The 21,151-nt window shown below is 26.3% G+C and overlaps 1 protein-coding gene across 1 annotated transcript in view; it reads left to right on the plus strand.

The window, feature by feature from the left end:
- The window catches only part of LOC136974273 (TWiK family of potassium channels protein 7-like), a 42,852-nt gene extending 31,459 nt beyond the window's left edge, over positions 1-11,393 (plus strand). Inside the window, exon 2 of the mRNA XM_067269109.1 lies at positions 10,370-11,393. Coding sequence (XP_067125210.1) covers positions 10,370-11,076 — 707 coding nt within the window. The 3' untranslated portion in view covers positions 11,077-11,393. The remainder of the gene's footprint in view (positions 1-10,369) is intronic.
- The last annotated feature ends 9,758 nt before the right edge of the window (positions 11,394-21,151 follow it).

Below are 21,151 nucleotides of genomic sequence, written 5' to 3' on the forward strand. Positions count from 1 at the left end.
GCAGTGAAGCTTTAGGCGAGTTCTCTTGCTTTGCAGTAAAGCTACAGGCGTTAGCTTTACACTTTACAAAAAGCTGCAGGGAATATTTTTCATCATTGGATTTAGAGACATATTTTAAAAATTTACTAATAATTTAAGTTTAAATATATAACGTGTTCCATAACCTATCATTATTTAAAATCCAATTTGTCAACAAAAAATTTAATTTCAGAGAATGTAGAGAAGCATCTTCTCTTTAATAAAATTCTAATTTAAATTCTGAAAAATATATATATTTTTTCAGAATTTAAATATATATATATATATATATGAAAATATGTAAAATTAATTTTATTGGTTTTAAATGAAAAATACTTCGTTTAATAATATTGTAAGAAGAATGAAAACTATTCGCTTTTAAATTACTTAAACTGTATCCAATTCTCTGTCTGCCATCAAGGAAATTCTAGCAAAAGCAGATATAAAAAATCAAATTTTAACTGACAAAAAGAATTTTTACAAGCGTAAAGGATAAAAAATATATATGTATTGATCAGATTGTTCTCTTATCTCTTCATCTAAAACATTGATAAAGATCAGACAAAGCGATTTTTAATTTTCCTAACCGAAACAGTTCCAAATTACTACTAAATAGACGTCGGAATGTGGGGAAAAATTTTTACATTTCCAGGAAATTACCTCGTTTGTAATTAACAGAGTTGCCATTAAAGCTCTGCACGCTTTGCTCTTGTTTCTAAATAGGTTACAAAGCTTTCTGTTGGTTTAATTTTGTGGAAAACCCTAGCATTGTTAATATAACAAACTATATTTTCTATCTTGATAGCGTATTTAAACAATAAAGAACAATTTTGTATCAGTTTATAGTGACTAAGAATACAATTTCTCATTATTTCTCTACTACTTTCTCCACTATTATTTTTTCTATTATCGGTTTTCGGAATATTAAACACAGATTTTTCAGCAGAATTTTGGATATAACAAGCTATTAAAGTCATACTTTCTCTCTTAACAAGAAAGTTTAGATAATAAGGAAACATTTTAATGTTATTTTACATTAAACAAAGCTGTAATTCTTTTTATATACGCGATTTACTTTTACGTTATTTTTAATTTATTATTTGATTACAAAGTTGAATTTTTACCGTTTATTTTATAATGAAAATCTTTGATATTTATCGCACAATTCTTTATAAAATTACAGATGATCACTCGTAATTTTATTGAGAATTACAAGAGATGAGAAGATATTCTGTTGTCGATTATCAATATAATAGAAAAGAGTGGTTTATCTGATCTTTATTACAAGAAAATTGGAACTTCTCATTACTTGATCCACTAGAAAAATACGATTTCTTATTTATTGATTCATTAGAAAAATACAATCCGCATTAATCCGCAACAAAAGCGTAGGGTCTCAATCTACAAGAAAATTAACTTTTTATCTCTCGAATCCATATAAGAAAATTACTTCTTCTCGCAATAAAAATACGATTTACTCAATTCAAAAATAAAATTACACCTTCCTCAATCACATCATTAACAAATCGATAATAAAACTACAATTTCCCAGCCATATATCTTCAATTATCATCATTCAATTCGCAGGAAGAAAACTAATCTATCATCATCCATTCCACGTAATAGAAACTACAACTTTTCATCACTCGTTCCACAATAAAACTACAATTTCTCATCATTCGATCTGCAATAAAAATACAATTTATCATCAAACGATCTACTAGAAAAGCTAAAATTCCTCATCACCTCTTATAATCAAATTTAAATTTAAAAAAAAGCAAGAAAAATCTCCTAAATCTCCTAAACTTATCTCAAGATCCAAATATAGAAAAGTAGAATTTTCTATAATTTTTTTAATTGTAGAAATCAGTAGATAAAGATAGAATCTCTACGTATATTTCCAGCAAATTATCTAGAAATGTAATCGTTTCTGGAATCCTGTTCCTCCAAGTTGAAGTTTTGATTCGATGCTTGACTCAAGGCATATCTCGATTTTGGAAGGATTAATTAAAATATATATAAACAATAATTCACAGAAGGTTAGAGAATTGGATCTAGTCTGATTCTTATGGCTATAGCCTTAGGATTCTCAATAGAACCCGACTGTCAGGAAAATTAAACATCCGGAATGGAGTAAGATCGATTGATGCACCTTGCTTAAGGGATGAATCCAATATCAAAAAAGGCAAGTTTTTTCTAAAAAAAAATCTAGGTGAAGAAACACAGTCTACTAAATCTGTCAAGGTTAGAATGCATGAAAATTCTTGTATAAATTGTCACCTATAATATATATTTTTATATTGCAACATCCGAGTTGATGTCAAGATAAAATTTCAAGTATTTTTATATAAGTAAACATTGATTTAAAAGTTCACTTCATCTGTTTTTTTACTAAAAAGTTGTGTTTATAATGTAAATTTTTTAAATTTTATTTTACTCTTTTGTATTTTTAAGCTTCATTTTATGGCTTTCTAAAAGTTATTTTTATATATTCATTTGTTACTTGTTTCTTTTTTCTGTGTATTGTTAAATATTTATTTATATTGTATAATTTTATTTTTAAATAATAAAAATAAAGATTTAGATACAAATTTATTATTTAAAAATACAATAAAAATTAATAAATAAAATTAAGCATCAAAAATTCAAAAAATAATTAATTTCTATAATAATTACAACATATCTACTATTACAAATGCCATAATTTTTCTAAAATAAAATTAATTTTTATTGCATTTTATAAGCTTCATTTTGTGAATATTTAAATACTCTTTCACTTATTATTAATTCTTAAAAAAAAAAAATAATAATAATATTAGTGATAAGTAAGATTTATAATTAATTACACTTAAATACTAATATCCTCGGCTTAAATTATCCATTTAAAGTAATTAAAAAGCCACCAAAAAGCTTAATAATCATCATTATCAGAAGGATAAATATAAAAAAAAATTCACTTTAAATTCCAAAAAAACAAGACAAATTTTATTTATTACGGTCTTAAAATCACATTAAAATGTAGAAGAAGGATTAATAATTTCTTTTTAAATTGTTATAATTAATCCTTAAGAGAAACATTATTATAAAAATTAAGGGGGAAAAAATAACATTAATTTTTTGAATAAATCTCTGCGTAATTCTCATTTAACGTTATATTATAAATTACCAGTAATTATATGTAATTTAAGAAAATAAAAATGAATTTTTGAAATTATTATTAAGTTAACAATACAGTTTCATATTATTTTCTGGGTGTCATATATATAACAGAGGAAAAGTATGATGTATGAAAGTTAATGTGTGGGGGGAGCACGATTTTGTTCATCCTGTTTGAGGTTTAATAACTCCCGTGCCTTTTGTCAAAAATTTGTAAAATTTGGCAGGAAGGTTTGCGTATTAGGAGCATTGATGCTTGTAAATTTTAGAGGTTATAGGTCATGGGGTGGAGAAATCGAGGAGATCACGTGTCGTATCTCTAGTGGAATCGGATTTTATTCGTTATTAGAATTTACAATTTTTATGAAACTCGTCTCTACCCTTAAAATTGAGCTTTTATAATAATTAATAATATAAAAATTTTTTAGTATAACCCAGTAATAGATGGCGCTACACGCAATTTTAACTTTTTTGCTGGAAAGTTACGGAACTCGTTGCTGTTACTTTTTCTAAATATATAAATTTATATAATAGAGTTAGAAGATTTTTATCCATTTGTAAGAATATGAAAGCATCTTCTTCCTCTACAATAGGATGAAGGAAAGAATAAAAATAATAAATACATAATAATAATAATAAGTTTAAAGATAAGATATTTATTCTCATTATTTTTTTCTGCTTCAATAGTTTATTCAAAGATTGAACCCAATTTAAGGGCTGATATTACAGTAAAAATCATAAGGAAGAATTTTTTTCCTTTTTATATAAATGTAAAGTGAATAATAGCTAGAAAAATACAGAATAATTGATTTTAATCTTATATATATATATATATATATATATATTTATATTTTAAATAAAAAAATTTCGTTTTAAAAGATTGCATTTTATCGTTCATCAATTGATAAATAAATTGCAATTTTGAACTTTAATAAATTGTACTTTTCCATTTTTAAATTTTTACTTTATATTTCTGCTTTTTTATTCTTTATTTTGCGTTTTTTAAAATTTCTATTTTTTTAACTTTGCGTTTTTGCGTTTTTATATTTTTACTCTTTAAACTTGCATTTTTAATTTTTAATTTTTATTTTCTTAATTTTTCATTTTTTCATTTTTATTTTTAATTTTTTGTTTTCTGCAATTTTTTATCTTCTAATGTTGTATTTTTTGCATCTTTTGAATTGCATAGATTAAATTTTAATTATCAATTAATATTTAATTTCTTAATTATAAAAGTTAATTATATTTAGTTATTTTTTAATTTTCAAAATACGTTTATTTATGTATAAAGATGCTTAGAATGAAAAATTATAAACTCAAATTATTTTATCAAAACAAAAATTATATTAATTAGTTAATCATTAAATAAATATTTGATTTGTGAATTATCTTCATCTTTTCCCTGGAATCATCCACATTTTAAATCAAGGATTCATCCTTCATTTAGTTTTATCTTTTTTCTTTCTTCTTCAATTTATTTTCATCTTTATCTTTGAATCATCCAGACTTTAAATCAACGATGAAGACGTTAACAGAGTGTTTTCATCCTTCGATCATTTCTATCTTCTTTTCTTCTTCTTTAAATAATTTTTATCTTGCTTATCCTTGAATTATTCGCATCTTTTTAATTTAAAGATAAAGATGATCTATGAAGGTTATTCTTGAATTAAGAATATTAATTATGGAGAAAGGAAGATGTGAAATAATTTATAGTTGAAAAACACTCATCATGAATACAGAGACTTGTAAGTTCTATAAAAAAAGGGGGGTGGAGATAGCTACAGTACATCTTCATTCTCGTTCATAGGAAAATGAAAATGAAGATTGAAGATACGTTTGGATTATCAAAGATGATGATGAACAGCTTCATCACTGAATTAAGATGACGGGATATAGGGATTTTTTATACTTTTTTTTTTAAATTTCAAGTGAAGAGAGTATAAAGAATTATAAGCTAAAATGAAAATAAATTAATTAAATTTTACAAATAGAAAGAAATTATTTTTATTCTAAATGTTTTATGTAAAAAATGTGCAAATTATATGTAAATATATTCTAAATTTTTAAAAAATTTACCTTTGTCATGTGGATATTTTTAGAAAGAGAAGTTAATGCATCAATTATTCAAATGAATTATTAAAATAATAAAAACTTAACTTTTTTAAATAAAATAAAATCTATATATTTAAAAAGTGATATATTTCTAAAAAAATTCAGTTAAATTTTTCTAAAAATTGTTCCTAAGAAACCAAAAATAAATTATATTTATAAACAGTTGTGTATGAAAGAGGAAGAAGATGAAAATAAAGCATGATGAGTGTCAAAGATGAAGATGATGTTCTTCATCTTTGACACGTTATTTATAAATGTATACATCTAAGAACATATTTTATGAAAGATAAAGATGTTCTTAGAAGAGATGCGAACATGAAGAATATCTTCAGACATCTTTTAATGTGTCAAAGATGAAGATGAAAAGCATCATCCTCATCTTTAGCACGTTAAGAGATGCATGAAGATAATCTCTTCTAAGAACATTTTATCTCATTTAAATCTTAAAGGTAAAATGTTCTTAGAAGAGATGTATGAAGATGAACATCTTAGAGTGAAAAGTGGTAAGATGATAGAAAAGAGTAAGATCTTCCTCTTTTACACATAAATTTGTAAAAAAAAAGTACGCTATATACTAGAAATTTTAAATAAAAGTGATGATTCATCCGCATCAATTCATCTCCTAAATTAAGAAAATAGAATTAAAAAAATTTAAAAATGAAAAGAAGTGATTACTTAACAAAATTAAAACTTATTCTTTTATCAAGAGGGAAAAAACCCTCCAGATATATTGTAAAGTATATGAAGATAATTAAAATTGCTAATTCTTTTGTGAAACTTCAGCAAATTCTAGAAGATTAAGAGATGTTAATGATTTTTGAATTGATTCAATGATGCTTGATTTATCTATAATACAGTATTTTTAATATTAGAATGCATTAGATAATTGTAGAAACGATAAAAATTGAGTAAGAACAATCTTCTTTGTTATTTATTACTGTTCATACGACTACAATGAATGATCTAGAAGCATATTTCTTCTCTCTTTACAAGAGGATAGACTAGCATTGAAGATGCGATTCCGACATTCTGTCGACGAAACGAAGGGATGTGATGGTGTCGTTGACCTCTACAAGGCCTTACAACTATGTATTCCTTATATTTATCATCTGCTTTTGACACACAAACAGCCAATTCTTCTACATCTCTTCGTTTGTAAAAGGATGAGGAAGAGCAAGATCATGTGCAGCATCACTTCAATTATGATGCAAATAATTTCTTTTAAAAATCTTCGATTGTTTTAAACACTTTTTCCTTTATTTTCATCTTATTTAAACGCGAAAATAACTTAATTAACTTCTCCATTTTCTCCTGTTTATTAACAACGAACTGGATTTAAATGCAATTTATCTCCTTTCTCTACTTTGTTAGTTTGTTCGAGAGGAAACAGGTGGAGCAAAGTGATTTTAATACTTTTATAGCATTTATTCTCCTGCCTTGATCGTAAATAACGTTCTGGAATTACTTTAAGTAGTGTTGCTTCTTCAGAATTTGTTACAACGCATCCGACGATGCGAACGACGCGAACGATTGCGTCGCGCTTTTCTTGAGTTTTATTGTATATTTTTTTATTTATAACATAAAAATAAATCCTCTTGAGGTTTGCATAAATAAATAAGTAAAATTATTCTACTTTAATAAATATTTTTAAGATTTAAAGTAGATAAATGATATAATTAATATAACGCAAGCGCGACATAACATCGCATCGCGCCTCGACAGTAATTCAAATATCCGTTCTTAATTCCTAAAAAATGTAATTATTTTATTTCAAAAATTTTATAAATTTAATAAAAAATAATTTAAAAACTTCTTAATTATTCTAAAAAACAATTTAACAACATTTTTATTTCTATAAAACTAAAATTTACAGATTAAACAGCGCGTCGCTACTTGGCGCGCGTCACGCGCGCCAAGTAGCGACGCGCCCTAATAACTTCATTTCCTATTTTAAATGATTAAATACAATTAAGATTCAATTGATCAATTTAAATAATTTATTTAAAGTAAATTAAGTTTTATATATTTAAATTTTTTTTGTATTTTTATTGAAAAAGCATAATCAATCATTATTCAAATGAATTTTTCCAACTGAGTTAACATGAATTTGATTAAAAGTAATCATCTGGATGGTGATGAATTGATGTTTTTTATTATTATAATTTAGTTTTCTCCCCTTGAATTAAAGAATAAAAAATTAAAATAAAATATTTATTAATTAAATAAATAAAATATATAAAAAGATTGATTACTCCAAGCACGAAAGATAAGAAATTAAATTATAAAGTATACAAAAAATTAAAGATATTTACACATAATTAAATTTATGATCATGATATTTTATCATTTAATGAAGATTTTAATTTATAAAACTTTTATTACTCGAGTTTGGTAAACAAGTTTCTCTTAAATTTATCCAAACTTCAATTAAATTGTCTAAGTTATACTTTATTACTTGGCTGTTAATAACTTTAGAACTGTATTAACTGTTAATAATGTTAAACAGCATGTTTATTAATTTAATAAATTGTTAAAATTTTAAATATTATAAAATTTTTCAACTATTTTAAACAATCTTTTATTAATTTAATGCATTCAAATTGTACATTCTCTTCTACTCAGGCTGAAAATGAATTCATCTCTGGCATGTTCTGGCATCTTCTACTGATGCTGGAGATAAATCCAGCATCAGTAGACGAGGATGCTGTTTATCGTTATAAATATATAAGAAATTATTTTAAATTTTGTATTTAAAACCATTTTAAATAATCTTTTATTAATTTAATGCATTCAAATTATAAATATTCTTCTAGTGATGCCGAAGATGAATTCATCTCCACCAACTTCTACTGGAGATAAATTAATCTCCGGCATCAGTAAAGGAAAGGATATTGATTTATCATTATATATACATAGAAAATTATTAAAAATTTATAATATTTTACACAATTTTAAGCGAATTTTATTAATTTAACGCATTTAAAGTGTACATTCTCTTCTAGTGATGTTGATCATGAATTCATCTTTAGCATATTCTCCTACTGGAGATGAATTTATCTCCAGCATCAGTAGAAGAGAGAATACTGTTTATCGTTATATATAGAGAATTATTAAAAATCTCATAACTTTTTAAACTATATTAAGCGATTTTTTTACTAATTTAAGCATTTAAATTATGCCGTTCATTCTCTTCTACTGGTGCAGGTGATAAATTTATTTCCAGCATCAGTAGAACAGAAGATGCTGTATATAATTATATATACGGAAAATTATTTAAAATTTATAATATTTTACACTATTTAAGTAAAATTTTATTAATTTAGTGCAATTAAATTGTATAGTATCATGTATTGATGCTGAAGATGGGTTGATGAAGATAAGCAAATAATGTTTATATGAACTCTCCTGTAATGATGCTAGAAAGAAAACCTTTGTTTATCTTTGTAAACATATTTAATTAAATACAGGAACTTGTTAAAAATTAAAATTTTATATATTTAACTAATTTTAAACAATATTTTAATAATTTAATGCATTCAAATTTCATATTTACTTCTATTGATGCTGGAGAGAATGCTGTTTATTAATGATGTCGTTTATCGTTATAGATGTGTTATTATATACAGAAAATTGTTAAGAATGGAAATTTTATGATATATTTAACTATTTAAAATAATCTCTTATTAATTTAATACATTCAAATTACGTACTCCTCTATTGATGCTGGGGTTGAAATGGAGAAAATGAGTAAATGATGCTGTTTATCATTATATATATACACACAAGCAGATTTTAAAATAAATAAATTTATTAATATATATTACTCTTTTGGGATGAAGCCAGCTCGGAAGTTGAGTAAATTAACAAGAGTAACATTATTTTAGTAAATCATAAATTATAACGCTCGAGTTACCATACAAAACGTTGTTTTGTACCATCCTCTCCATTGGATTATTGGCAGGCTTAATGATATTTTAACAGCAGATTTTGAAAAAAAATTACAGATAAATTATAATCTTATAAAACATTTTATCATTTATGATAGTTATTATCGATTTATTGAATGTTTTCATTTAAAAAATCTTTTTTTTTTCTTTCAGTTATATAGATATATATAATCTGTTTTCTTTGTGTTTACGATACTTAGATGTACTTTTTTTTAAAAAAAAGTATAACCAATATTATTTTTACCAATAAAATACACAGTTTTTCATCACTAACATTCCCTTTCTGTCAATAAGAAGTAGGAAAAGGAGGAAAATAAGAAGGGAAAAAAGTAATAAAAAAAAGTATTCTTTAGGTTGGTTACAGAAAGAGTGTTTGTGATGTGTACTTGGCGATCCTCCAGCACAAAAGTATAAAAATACTGTCCTTTAGTGACAGGCAAAAGATTAATCATACTATTAATTCAACACTGAAGACGTTAAAAGATGGACTTTAGCTTTCTTGAAGTGTAAAGATGTCTATGCTGGTCGATAAGATTTGTCGTGGAAATAAGATAATGCATCTCAAATTGGAAAATAGAAGCCAGTTTTTCTGTTTAGTGGTTATTCTTCTTCTATTTTTTATATAAATAAATAAATTTATATTATATATATATATTTATGAATTTTTCAGTAGCATTTACTGTCTTTTATTTTTAAAAAATATGAAACAAAGTAGAAAAAATACATTCAAAATTTGTGATTTATCTTATACATGATATACTGGAGAAAGATGCTGTGTATGAGGATAAAAGGTTATGATTTAGATGCTCAAGAAGGCTTTTAACTCAATTTGCTATCTTATCTGTGTTGCCAACTCTTCCAAGAGAATATGTTACCCTCATGCCAACTCTCCCTAGAGGGAATGTCATCCTCTCTGCCAACTCTTTCAAAGAGGGCATCCTATCTGCATGATAACCCTTCCAAGAGGAATCTTATTCTCAATGCCTACTCTTCAAGAGGGCATTACAGAAGATTCCAAAAATGCCCTCTTGAAATCTCTCACGCGGCATCTCTCCCTTCTTGTCCCAAATTTTTGTGTATTTTTTCAATTTTTAACTATTTTTCAGTAACTGTAAATATTCAATTTTTACTTACAGGTTACGGTAACATCGCACCGAAGACAAAATGGGGAAAATTGATGACAATAGCTTACGCTATTTTTGGCATACCGTTAATGTTCCTCTACTTGACCAATGTTGGAAACATTTTAGCCAAAACTTTCAAGTATATATATGGGAAATTATGTAACCGAAATAACAAGAACAAGCAGAGAAGGAGGAAACCCCCCATAGAACAATATCAAATTCATCACATAGTACTACGCGACAACACACCAAATGCTCACAACTCCATCGATCCAAGTCTGCCAACCAAATTCAACGTTGCATACGAGGGCGACCACAAACCGGCATGTTTAAGAGATGAACCACAAGAAGACATGGAAATACCACAAAAAATCAAAGTATCTGTACCCATTTACCTATGTGTAGTCATCATAACATGTTACATCTGCGGGGGAGCCGGCATATTTTCCATATGGGAGGGTTGGAATTACTTGGACGGTTCTTATTTCTGTTTCGTCACACTGAGTACCATCGGTTTCGGTGATTTGGTACCGGGTTATACCATAGCATCCGATAGTGGCACACAAGAAAAACTGATCATCTGCTCTTTATATCTCTTGGGTGGTATGGCATTGATAGCGATGTGCTTCAATCTCGTGCAAGAAGAGGTGGTCAACAAGGTGAGGACTGTCGGCAAGAAGATGGGTATCATGAAAGACGATGAAGAAGTTGAAGATTGAGATTGCCAATAAACTAAATCATTGTGCCTTACCCCTGTGTGCGAAGATGATCCGTTGAAAGAGTTCACGAATTACCAGGACTTGTTGCAAGCTAATCAACAATGTTTGCACGTTGCAAACATCACACATTCGACTGAAATAAACAAAAATTGTATATCCCATTCTGTCCACGCGTAAATTTCGGTATTCCTAGACATAAAAATGATGACGATGATGATATACCATGTGTGGAACTGAATTAAAAACGTGTTCGGTTTTCATTTTTGTTATCTGAAGAGACACATCATGTGGCGTGAAAGCTTTCTAAGTTAATAAAAGAAAACACAAAAAAACCTATGTATAAATAAGTATTTTTAGTGTCTTTCTCTATCATTTAGGAGAGTTTAATTATCATTAAATCAATAAAAATAATTAAAGAAACTTGTTAAAATCCGAGAGAAGAGAGCATCATTAAGGTTAAATGAATGTTTAGTTGCGAGTTGGAAAAGTACTAGAAAGAGCATTAACAAATTTTTATTAATGACGTTAAGAGTTATCCAACATACAAAATTAATTAAATTTAATGTTTGATTAGAATTTATTTGTTAAATTAATTAAAACTTAATTAATTCTAATAAAATCGAAATTATTATAATATTTACACATATAACAATCGACTTATCCTCATCAAAAATTTGACGATAAGTGGATGATCCTGATCGATTTTACGATCCAGAAAAGTGGATAATCGATAATAAAATCGATTAATTATCTTATTTATCAATTAATAGACCAAAGAAAAAGGTAAAAATACTTTTCGATTTTTATGATTTCTCTGAATCTACGTTGATTTTGTCATATTAATTAAGCTTAGTATCTTACAAGTAAATATAAAACATAAATTAAAGTTAATATTTTATTAGTATTTATTTATTAAATAACACATTTAAACTTAATTAGTCATTAATTAATGACAATAGAATCGCAATTGTTTGCTTCATATATATATAACAAGCGACTCATCCTCATCACGAAAAGGATGCTAAGAGGCTGATCTCGGTCGATTTTACGATCCAAAAAAGTAAATAATCGATTAATTATCTTATTTATCAATTTATTAATTTAAAAAATGAAAGAAAAAACGAAGATATTTTTCAGTTTTTATGACTTTTTTTTAACCACAAGAATCTACGGATGCACTTCTCTAGCGTGATCTCTCCTCATCAGTTAAGTTTTATATCTATAATAAATATAAAAAATAGTAAAAACAAGTAAAAAATCTGTTTGTTTTTAATATATCATTCACTTGTCACACGAGTAAAGTAGTAAAAGCCACCGTTTTTTTACTACAGATAACATTTTAACATATAAAAAAACAATAAAATGGTCCGCATCAAAAGGGGTTGACATTCTTTTAAGAATTGCATCCTGCAAGAAAATCTTTATGAAAGGAAATATGAGTGTAAGTAAAACTTTATCTGTTTTTTTGTGAAAGGCAGCAGCTGCTTTAGAAATGTTTCTTTATCAAAGTCCATCATCATAAAAAAATAATAATAAAAAAAATTGTACTGATCGAAGGAAACGGTTCTTTTCCATCTCAAATTGCTGATAATTTTTACTAAGCAGTATCCATTCTTTGTTGGAAATTTAAGATGTTGCATGATCTGTCAATTGTAGAGATGCTATCTCTTTGCTTATCTTCAATGGCCATAAATTACCTTTAAAAAGGAAAGTGCATAACTGTGTATTATTGTTATTAATTCTAAAAAAATGCCATTCGATTCAGGAGATTTTCTTCTAAAAATTTCCTAGAAAAATCTATAAAAATTCATCTTCTCTTAGCTTTTTCAGTTGATGATGATAAAATTATTTACACAGTATATATATATATATTTTCAATAAAAATTGCATAATAATTAATTAATTATGCTATGCCGATGATAATTTATTTAAAAATACACACGAAAATATATTTTTTAATGTTTTAATTTAATTAATTTATTAATAACGAGGCTTTTGAATGAAATTTTAACCTACAACATCCGCATCAAAGAAAATTTTAAAATGGTTATAAATTAATTTCTACAGAAAAAAAATAAAATAAAATAAAATTTGTTTTTTTAGATTCTTTAAACATTTTCCGATATTAATTCCTTTTTAAATTTAGTTTGTTATATTTAAGAATTTAAGAGAAATCAATGAAACAAATCCAAGAAAACTTAATTAATTCTAAAGAAACACACTACAAATTGTCGAGTCGTTGTTTTTTGAAGAATCTTCGAACCGTAAAGAAGAGTTTTTAGACTTTTAAAATGATTTTTCTTTGTAATTCAATACTATTTTTGATGATTTCTCCTATTTAAATGATGCTTAATCCGGGAAAACGATGAAGAAACTCGTTACTCTTTGAAGGTCTACGAAATCAAGAAGATGAATTTAAGTTATATTTTTGATTTAATCATTTTTTAAAAAACACAAAAATCAATTAATTAAGATAAAGATACAAAAATTTAATAATTTATACAAGATTTAAGGATAAAAAACATCCATTTTCAATGATACGAATCACTAAAAATCGATGTTTTTTGATGCTTGAATCTCGTTCGAATAGTTCAAAAAATGTTTATATATTTATTTTATTTGATTTAAAATTGTTTTTAACAAATTATATAATTAAAAAAACTCAGAAAAATTCATAAATTTAACGCTTCTTTCACAATTTTCATCACTCGAACGAAGATAATTTAAAAATGGAGATAAAAAATTACACTTTCTTAAAGGAATTTAACAAAGATGAAGGCGAATTTAGAAAGATTTTTACACTCTTTTTGATAAAATAACTATCTAAAAATACCTTAAATTAATTTAAAATATATATTCCAAAAAATTAAACCAATAAATTCAAATTTACACATCAAAAACACCGATTTTTTTATGTTAAAACGTTTTTAAAAATTGACGCCTTCTGACGCATAAATTTGGCCTTAAATTTTTAAGAAAATTTAATTAATTAAATATTTTTTGATATTAAAAAAATAATCGTAAATTATTTTAAATAAATACTCCAAAAATCGGCCATACAAATGCGATTTATACACGAAAAATTCCCCGATTTTCGATGGCACGTGGAAGGAAAAATTGGTGAGTTATTTTTTTGTATTCGAACAAAATTATGGGAAAATTATAAATAATAAATTTTTTAGATGTTTTTTCTATTTATACCTGTTTTATTTGTCGTGTTTTTTGAATAATTGAAGTGACTGGCAGCAAAATCCATTCAAAGTAAAAACTTGATTCGGTTTTTGACTTTGGTGTGATTCCAAATGACGTTAAGGTTCATCGATTTTTTTCTTTTTAAATTTATTTATTTTTTATCTTTTTTTATATTTCCCCCTTCTTCTACTATAAAAGAAGAAGAGTTGATGTCAGAAATCATCTGACTCAAATTCTATTTTCAATAATCTTATTTAAAGTATTAAGATAAAATCATTAGAAATTTCTGAAAATTCAACTTTTTATACAGAAAATTTCAATTTCTTTTGCATTTTCTGAAGAAAATAGCAGTTGTCTTTTTTTGTATTTTTAACACAAAACAACTTTAAATTGTTTTAGCTGCAATTTGAACCTATAAATTCCAACTGTCGTCCGTCTAGCTGTCTGTCCTTCGTTAATCTAGAGAAAGGTGTTAGATAGGTGAAAATGGAGACCGGATTTGTAAAGCTCGTAGGGTGCAGGCCCTGTATATTAACTTCAGGTCTAGATTGACAGTCACGTGAATTTAATTCAAACAGTTTCTACTAAACGGAGTTATGTAGATGACCAGCATAACTCTATTGTTAATAGGAAAAGTATGACGTACAGGGGCAAGACACTACTAAAATTGAGAGCATTGTGACGATGTCACAGTAAATAATTGCTCGTTAATTTTATTTTTAATTGTTTTGGATTTCATTTTTTTTGTTTTTAATTTTAAGAAAGGAATTTTTGAATTTTTATTTTATTTCAATTTTTTTTTATTTTTGCGTTTTTAATAAACAAAGCAATTTTTAATTTAATTTAATTTTTTGTTGTTTTTGATGAAGAGTAATATTTCCAAAAAAATACATTTGGTATTTTTTATAACTGTTTTCTGTATTATTTGAAAAAAATAATATTTTAAGCTTATAGTTTTGTGTTTTTTTAAGATTCGTACAATATTTTTGACTTATAATTGTATTTTCCACGAAGAAATAATTTTTTAGAAATTAAATTTGTAATTTTAGACGTTTAGAAACTTACTTTATCGTGTATTTTTTGAATTTTATGGATAAAAAATAAATGCAATTTTCTTAAAAATACTTTAAAATTTCTTTAAAAAATTAATTTTGTGTCATGAAATGTAAATAAAATTTTCTAAAAATACAAATTTTTCAGAAAATGCACGTGTATTTTTAGACATTTTTTAAATTTATATTTTGTAACAAAAATAATTATTTAAAAATTTAGTTTGTAAGTAAATAAATTTGTATTTTTATACCCGATTATCTGCGCTTTTTTTATTTAAAAATTCAACGTTTTTAAATTTAGAATTTTATTTTATTTTATTGAACATTAAAATCGTAAAAAATAACTTAAAACCTATTTAAATTATTTTTAACTTAATATTTTTTTAATGTTAAAGTTGGAAGATAAATGATTTTTTAGAAAATTAATTAAAAATTGAAAAAAATATTTATTTTTAGAGTTATAAATGAACTTTATAATGAATTTTTATGAAGAAAATTTCATTTTAAATTTATTAAAAATGCAACATTTCTAAATTTCTCTTTTAAAATTAATAACGTATCCAAAAATTCTCATTTTTAATTATAAATTTGTTATAAATCATAACTTTTTCAAAGTAAAACCTGTTCAAAACGGAAATCTGTGGAAGGCGGAAAAGTATTCGATAACGTGCGATTCCGGTTTACACAGGTTTAACTAAAAGTTATATTTTTTACTTTTAATAATTATATTAAATAAATTTCTAAACTTACCGGTATATTGACAAAGCTTATAGTGTGTAATGTAGTAAAACCTGTCTAAAACGGAACCTGGATAAAACGAAAACCTGTTTAAACGGAAAAAATTCTTTAGAACGGAGCAATTTTTTATGCTAAAAGAAACTGTTAAAAATGGAAAAAATATTCGGTACCGTAAGATTCCGGTTTACACAGGTTTTACTGTATTTTTAGCTAATTAACCTGTATTTTTAGAATATCTTATGATTTATTTTCTAAATTTTCAATTAAAAAAATAATTTTTCAAACTTTTTAGTCATGTAATACAGTCTAACCTCCAATAACTGAAACCTGTAAATAGCGGCCATTTTTTCTGGAGCTTTTTCTTGAATAAAAATGCATAGAAAATAACTTCCAAACAACGTTCGTGTTTTACATTGGAAGTTTTTTTATATGAATTTCAAAATTAAACGTCTCCGAAATAGGAGTCCTTCTTTTTATAGGCGGTCGTCGTTGATAGGTGGCCGTTGTTTAGAGGTTATGTTGTATGCCTTCAAAAGGAATCGTTTCCAAAAAATGACTGCAATTTAGAGGTTGTAGAAATGCTGAAGATGCTGCAGAGAATTATAGTCTTGCAGAACCGCAGAATGTCAAAATAAAATTACATTAAGAATTCATTGAGCTGTAGCGATGACGAAGAAAATTACATAGAGAGCTTAGTGAGATGTAAAGATGCTAGAGATGTTGGAGAAAATTACACTGAGTGAGATGTACAGATGCTGGGAATATTGAAGAAAATCACATTGAGAGCTTAGTGAGATGTAGAGATGCTGAGATTTTGGAGAAAATTACGTTGAGAGCTTAGAGAGATGTAAAAATGTTAAAGTTCTAAGGTAAATTACATTCTTTGAGAAGTACGAGGAGTTGTAGAAATGTTGTAAATTGTTTTATCGTAGAAAATTGAATGCAATTTTCTTCAGCACTTATAAAAATTTGCACAGATGCTAAAGAAAATTATGTTGAGAATTTCACGTAATGAAGAGATAGTGACGATGCTAAAAGATTAAATTGATTGAGACACTTGAGAGTTACGGTATAAAGATGCTGAAGAGAATTATGCTCTGACTGTAGAGATATTTATCAATTAGCAACTAGAAATCAACTTCCTTTTATCCTCCTTCTTCTCTACTTTTTCTTGTTCGATTCGTACTAATTTTCGAAATTCTTTAACTTCTTTACAAGTTTTTAAAAGAAAAAGAGCATAATTAAATAAATAATAGTCAAATCAACCGGTACATTTATCTAGTTTCGTGTTTGAAATCTTCAAAGTTTACGTTCTCTTATCCGAAATGCAATAAACTTGTGTTAAGATTATTATTCAGTTTATCAGAGGAGAAGTGATGTTGCTCCATCCGTGCATCACTTTAGTTCCTTAGAGTATTAGCGAAATAAGAGAATGTAAAAGGCACCCTAAGGCTCTTCCGGATGTACAGTAATTGTCATTTCGTCCTGATTAATTCAAACTGTTCGTTAAACAGCTTTGACGAACTTACGTGACTTGATTAGTAAAGTGATTCATTCGTACTTAACACTTTTCCACAAACTTTCAATTGATATAGTAATAATGAAACGGGATTGATGAAAAGGAAAATTTCACTACCGAATCCTCTCCTCCTCTTTATTTACTTCTAGTAAAGTTAAGTTTGGAGTTACAATCGACCACAGGATGGTTGACGTAAAGAGACACGTTCCTCCTTCTATTTCTGCTTGAATAACGGATATTTTACGGTTAGTTATTGATAAAAATCCTTAATTTGTATGTTATAGACATCTATAAATAAAAATATGTATTAAACAGTATCGAAAACATTAAAAAATAAGTTCATGAGCATTGGCGGTACTCTGCGAAATTTTTGAGAAAAAGTACAAAAAAGCTTAGAAGCTTCGACGATGATTGGTTGATAATGTTGTTGTTAGAAGATGACTGGTCAGAAACTGAAGTTAAATAAGTATAATTTCCTCCTTTTTTCCCTTTATCCAATCAATCGTTGTTAAAAAATCTTAATTTTGCCTCTTTTTTTCCTTCAACCAATCGACTTTAGCATTTCGTAATGTATTTTTATATGTATATCTTACAAATTTATCAGAGGACCACCTTTATTTACATGAATTTTGTAAATAAAGGTGGTTTACAAATAATTTTAATATTTTCCTTATAGATATTCGGAGAAAATTACGTTTCGAGAGAATTTTACAAGGATAATTTCTCTGGAAACATAATTTCTGCTGTTTTAATTAGTTTCACACGCAACTTCGACACGCTTTGTGCCCTTTAAACTTCCTCCATTTTGTTTTGTAATAACTTGATAACGCAAAAATATGTTTCAAATATAAAAAATACAAAGTTCTGTTAGGATATAGCGTGACGGACAGACGCGTAACATAAATTATGTCTACATTCTTTAAAATTGTCTTCGTCTTACTTTTTAATGATGATTGGTTGAAAATATAATTCTTTTAACAATTAATTGAGGAGGGCTTAACTTTCCTAACGTCAATTACTTTACAATATTATAATTTTAACAATGATTGGGTGCCAGTTTCAAATACATAACAGCAATTGGTTGGAAAAATAATTGTGTTAACGACGATTAATTTGAATTATTACAGTCTTAAAGATGATTGGTTACAAGTTTAATTGTTTTCACGACAATTAATTAAAGAACGGAATAGTCTCCGTAGCAATTGGTTGGAAGATATAATCTTAACAACGATTGGTTAATTGCATAGTTGTCGTGACGTCGATTGAAACGTGTAATTAGAAGCATAACTCCACCTCTCTATAAATTTCCAACCAATTAGTGAAAACTAAATGATATTTTTAAGGAATTATCTCTCAAACTTTCTCAGAGGACCACCTATGTTGGTAATAACTTTCGATTTTATTATTCCTGATTTTCCTTCTTTCTCTTTTCAACCAAAGGTTAGTAACAGAATGGGTTCTCGTTGCCTTCTCTGGAAACGCAATGTTACGCGGGGGAATGCCTTCCGGGAGGTCTTTTTAAGGGTAACTGCGCCCCCATTCAGGCGTTACAGACGTGGAGAAAACCCGAAAAATTCCCCGTCGACCGAACTCTCAGTGTTTAGCGAAGGAACTGCTCGGCAACTGGTGGACTATTCAGTATTAATACACTAAATTATATAGAATTTAATTAATTATTTTTAGAGAAGTAAATTTATAAATTTTTAAAAGTTTAAAATTATCTTTTCAATAATTAATTAAAATTTTTAAAAAAGGCGGAGTTCTACTTTTGATCGAGGTAAATACTAGTTAGGATAATTATTCACTCAACCAATCGTCGTGAAGAATGAAAAATTCGCAACCAATTACTGTTAACACCGAAATACTTTAAATTTAATCGTCATTAAAGTAGTTTCATCTCCAACCAATCATCATTAAGAGTGTCATATTTCTAGCCAATTATCGTTAAAATCATTAAAATTTTATTTAACAAATAAGGCGAAGAACCACCTATATCAATAGATGATAAAAAAGGTTTCTGTTAAAGTTTTTTTTTTTTAATTTTAAAGTTTTAAATATAAGTAAAATAATAAAATATTTAAAAAATCGTTAATTTAACAAATTTTAACGGGTTAATATTTAATAATTGTAAGTAATAAAGTAAAATGAGTGTAGAGAAGATCATTGACTTATCAAAGAAATAAAATAAAAAATTCATTTATGGGAAAAATGCCAACATTTATACACCGAAAAAAAGTAGAATTTTTTCCTTTTTTTTAAGAAAAATTTATTATTTTTGTTTCTAAAAACATTTAAATCTTACATTAAGAAAACCGATAAATATAAAATTATAATTTCGAATTTATTACTTTGATCATTAAATTGACTACTCTCGAATTTAATCTGTAGAAAAAATAAAAATTAAAATTAACTTCCCGGAATTAAATTTTTTTCAGTTGTTTTTATGCGTATAAATATATAAAAATGACCTTTTTTACATGTTAAAATGCAGAAAAAATAACATTTAAAAGCATCAAAAGCTTATCAGTTGATAGCTTTAATGAAGTAATAAAATTCTAGAAGTAATTTTTGCCAAATTATTGTTGTTTTATTAAAAAATAATTTATTTTTTTAAACAAAAACAATAAAGAAAATCTCGTTTAATGTTTTTTTTAAAAATATTAATTTATAATTTTTTAAACCTTTTAGAAAAGTGTTAGAATGTTCTATCGCGTGTGCAAATGTTAAATTTAGTGTTATTGGGCTGCATTTTTTGGAATTTCAAACCTATAAATTCCCACTGTCGTCCGTCTGTCAGTCTGTCCTTCCGTAATTTTGAGAATGGTACAGACAGATAAATGTCAAGACTAGATTTAGAAAGAATAGAGGCAGGAGATCCGGTTTAACTATAGAGAAACTTTCGGTCTGGATGGAAAGTCATGTGATTTAAATTCAAAAATTTGTTGTTATCAGGAAAAGTATGATGTACAGGGGCAAGCTACTGCTAATTTGAGATGGAAAGCATATATTTTAAATGAAATTAATTAAGAATGTAATTAAAAATTGCAGCTTGGTATTGTAAGGATGTCACAGTACAGAGCTGAAATAATTGGTCGTTTCATTCTCTACTTAATTAAAATGTAAGCAAATTTTTAGAAAAAAAGATGGAAAAAAACGTTGACTTTATGAATCTTTCTTTAAGTCTAGTTAAGTTTTTCCAAGATACATAAAAACGTGTTAAAGTATTATGTAACGTTTTTCAACGTTTTTTCACAATATTTAAGTAAGTAAAAGTCAACGTTTTCTTTCATTCTTAGTATGAGGATGTTTATAATGTGAAAAACTATATTATTAAACGTTTTTCAACGTACTTTTCACAGTATTTAAGTGTCAAAATCAACGTTTTTCTCATTTTTAGTACGAAAACATTTATAATTTAAAAATATATATCACGAAACGTTTTTCTTACCATATTGACGGGAAAAAGCGAGAGAAACGTTACGATTTTTGATACTTTTTCCCAAGTAAAAGACAAACCAGAATATACTTATGCAACACTTTTCTCAACTTAAAACCAAGAAGATTTTGAACGACA

The sequence above is a fragment of the Centruroides vittatus genome, unplaced genomic scaffold (assembly GCF_030686945.1).
Source record: "Centruroides vittatus isolate TY-2023 unplaced genomic scaffold, ASM3068694v2 contig_345, whole genome shotgun sequence".
Lineage (NCBI taxonomy): Eukaryota > Metazoa > Arthropoda > Arachnida > Scorpiones > Buthidae > Centruroides > Centruroides vittatus.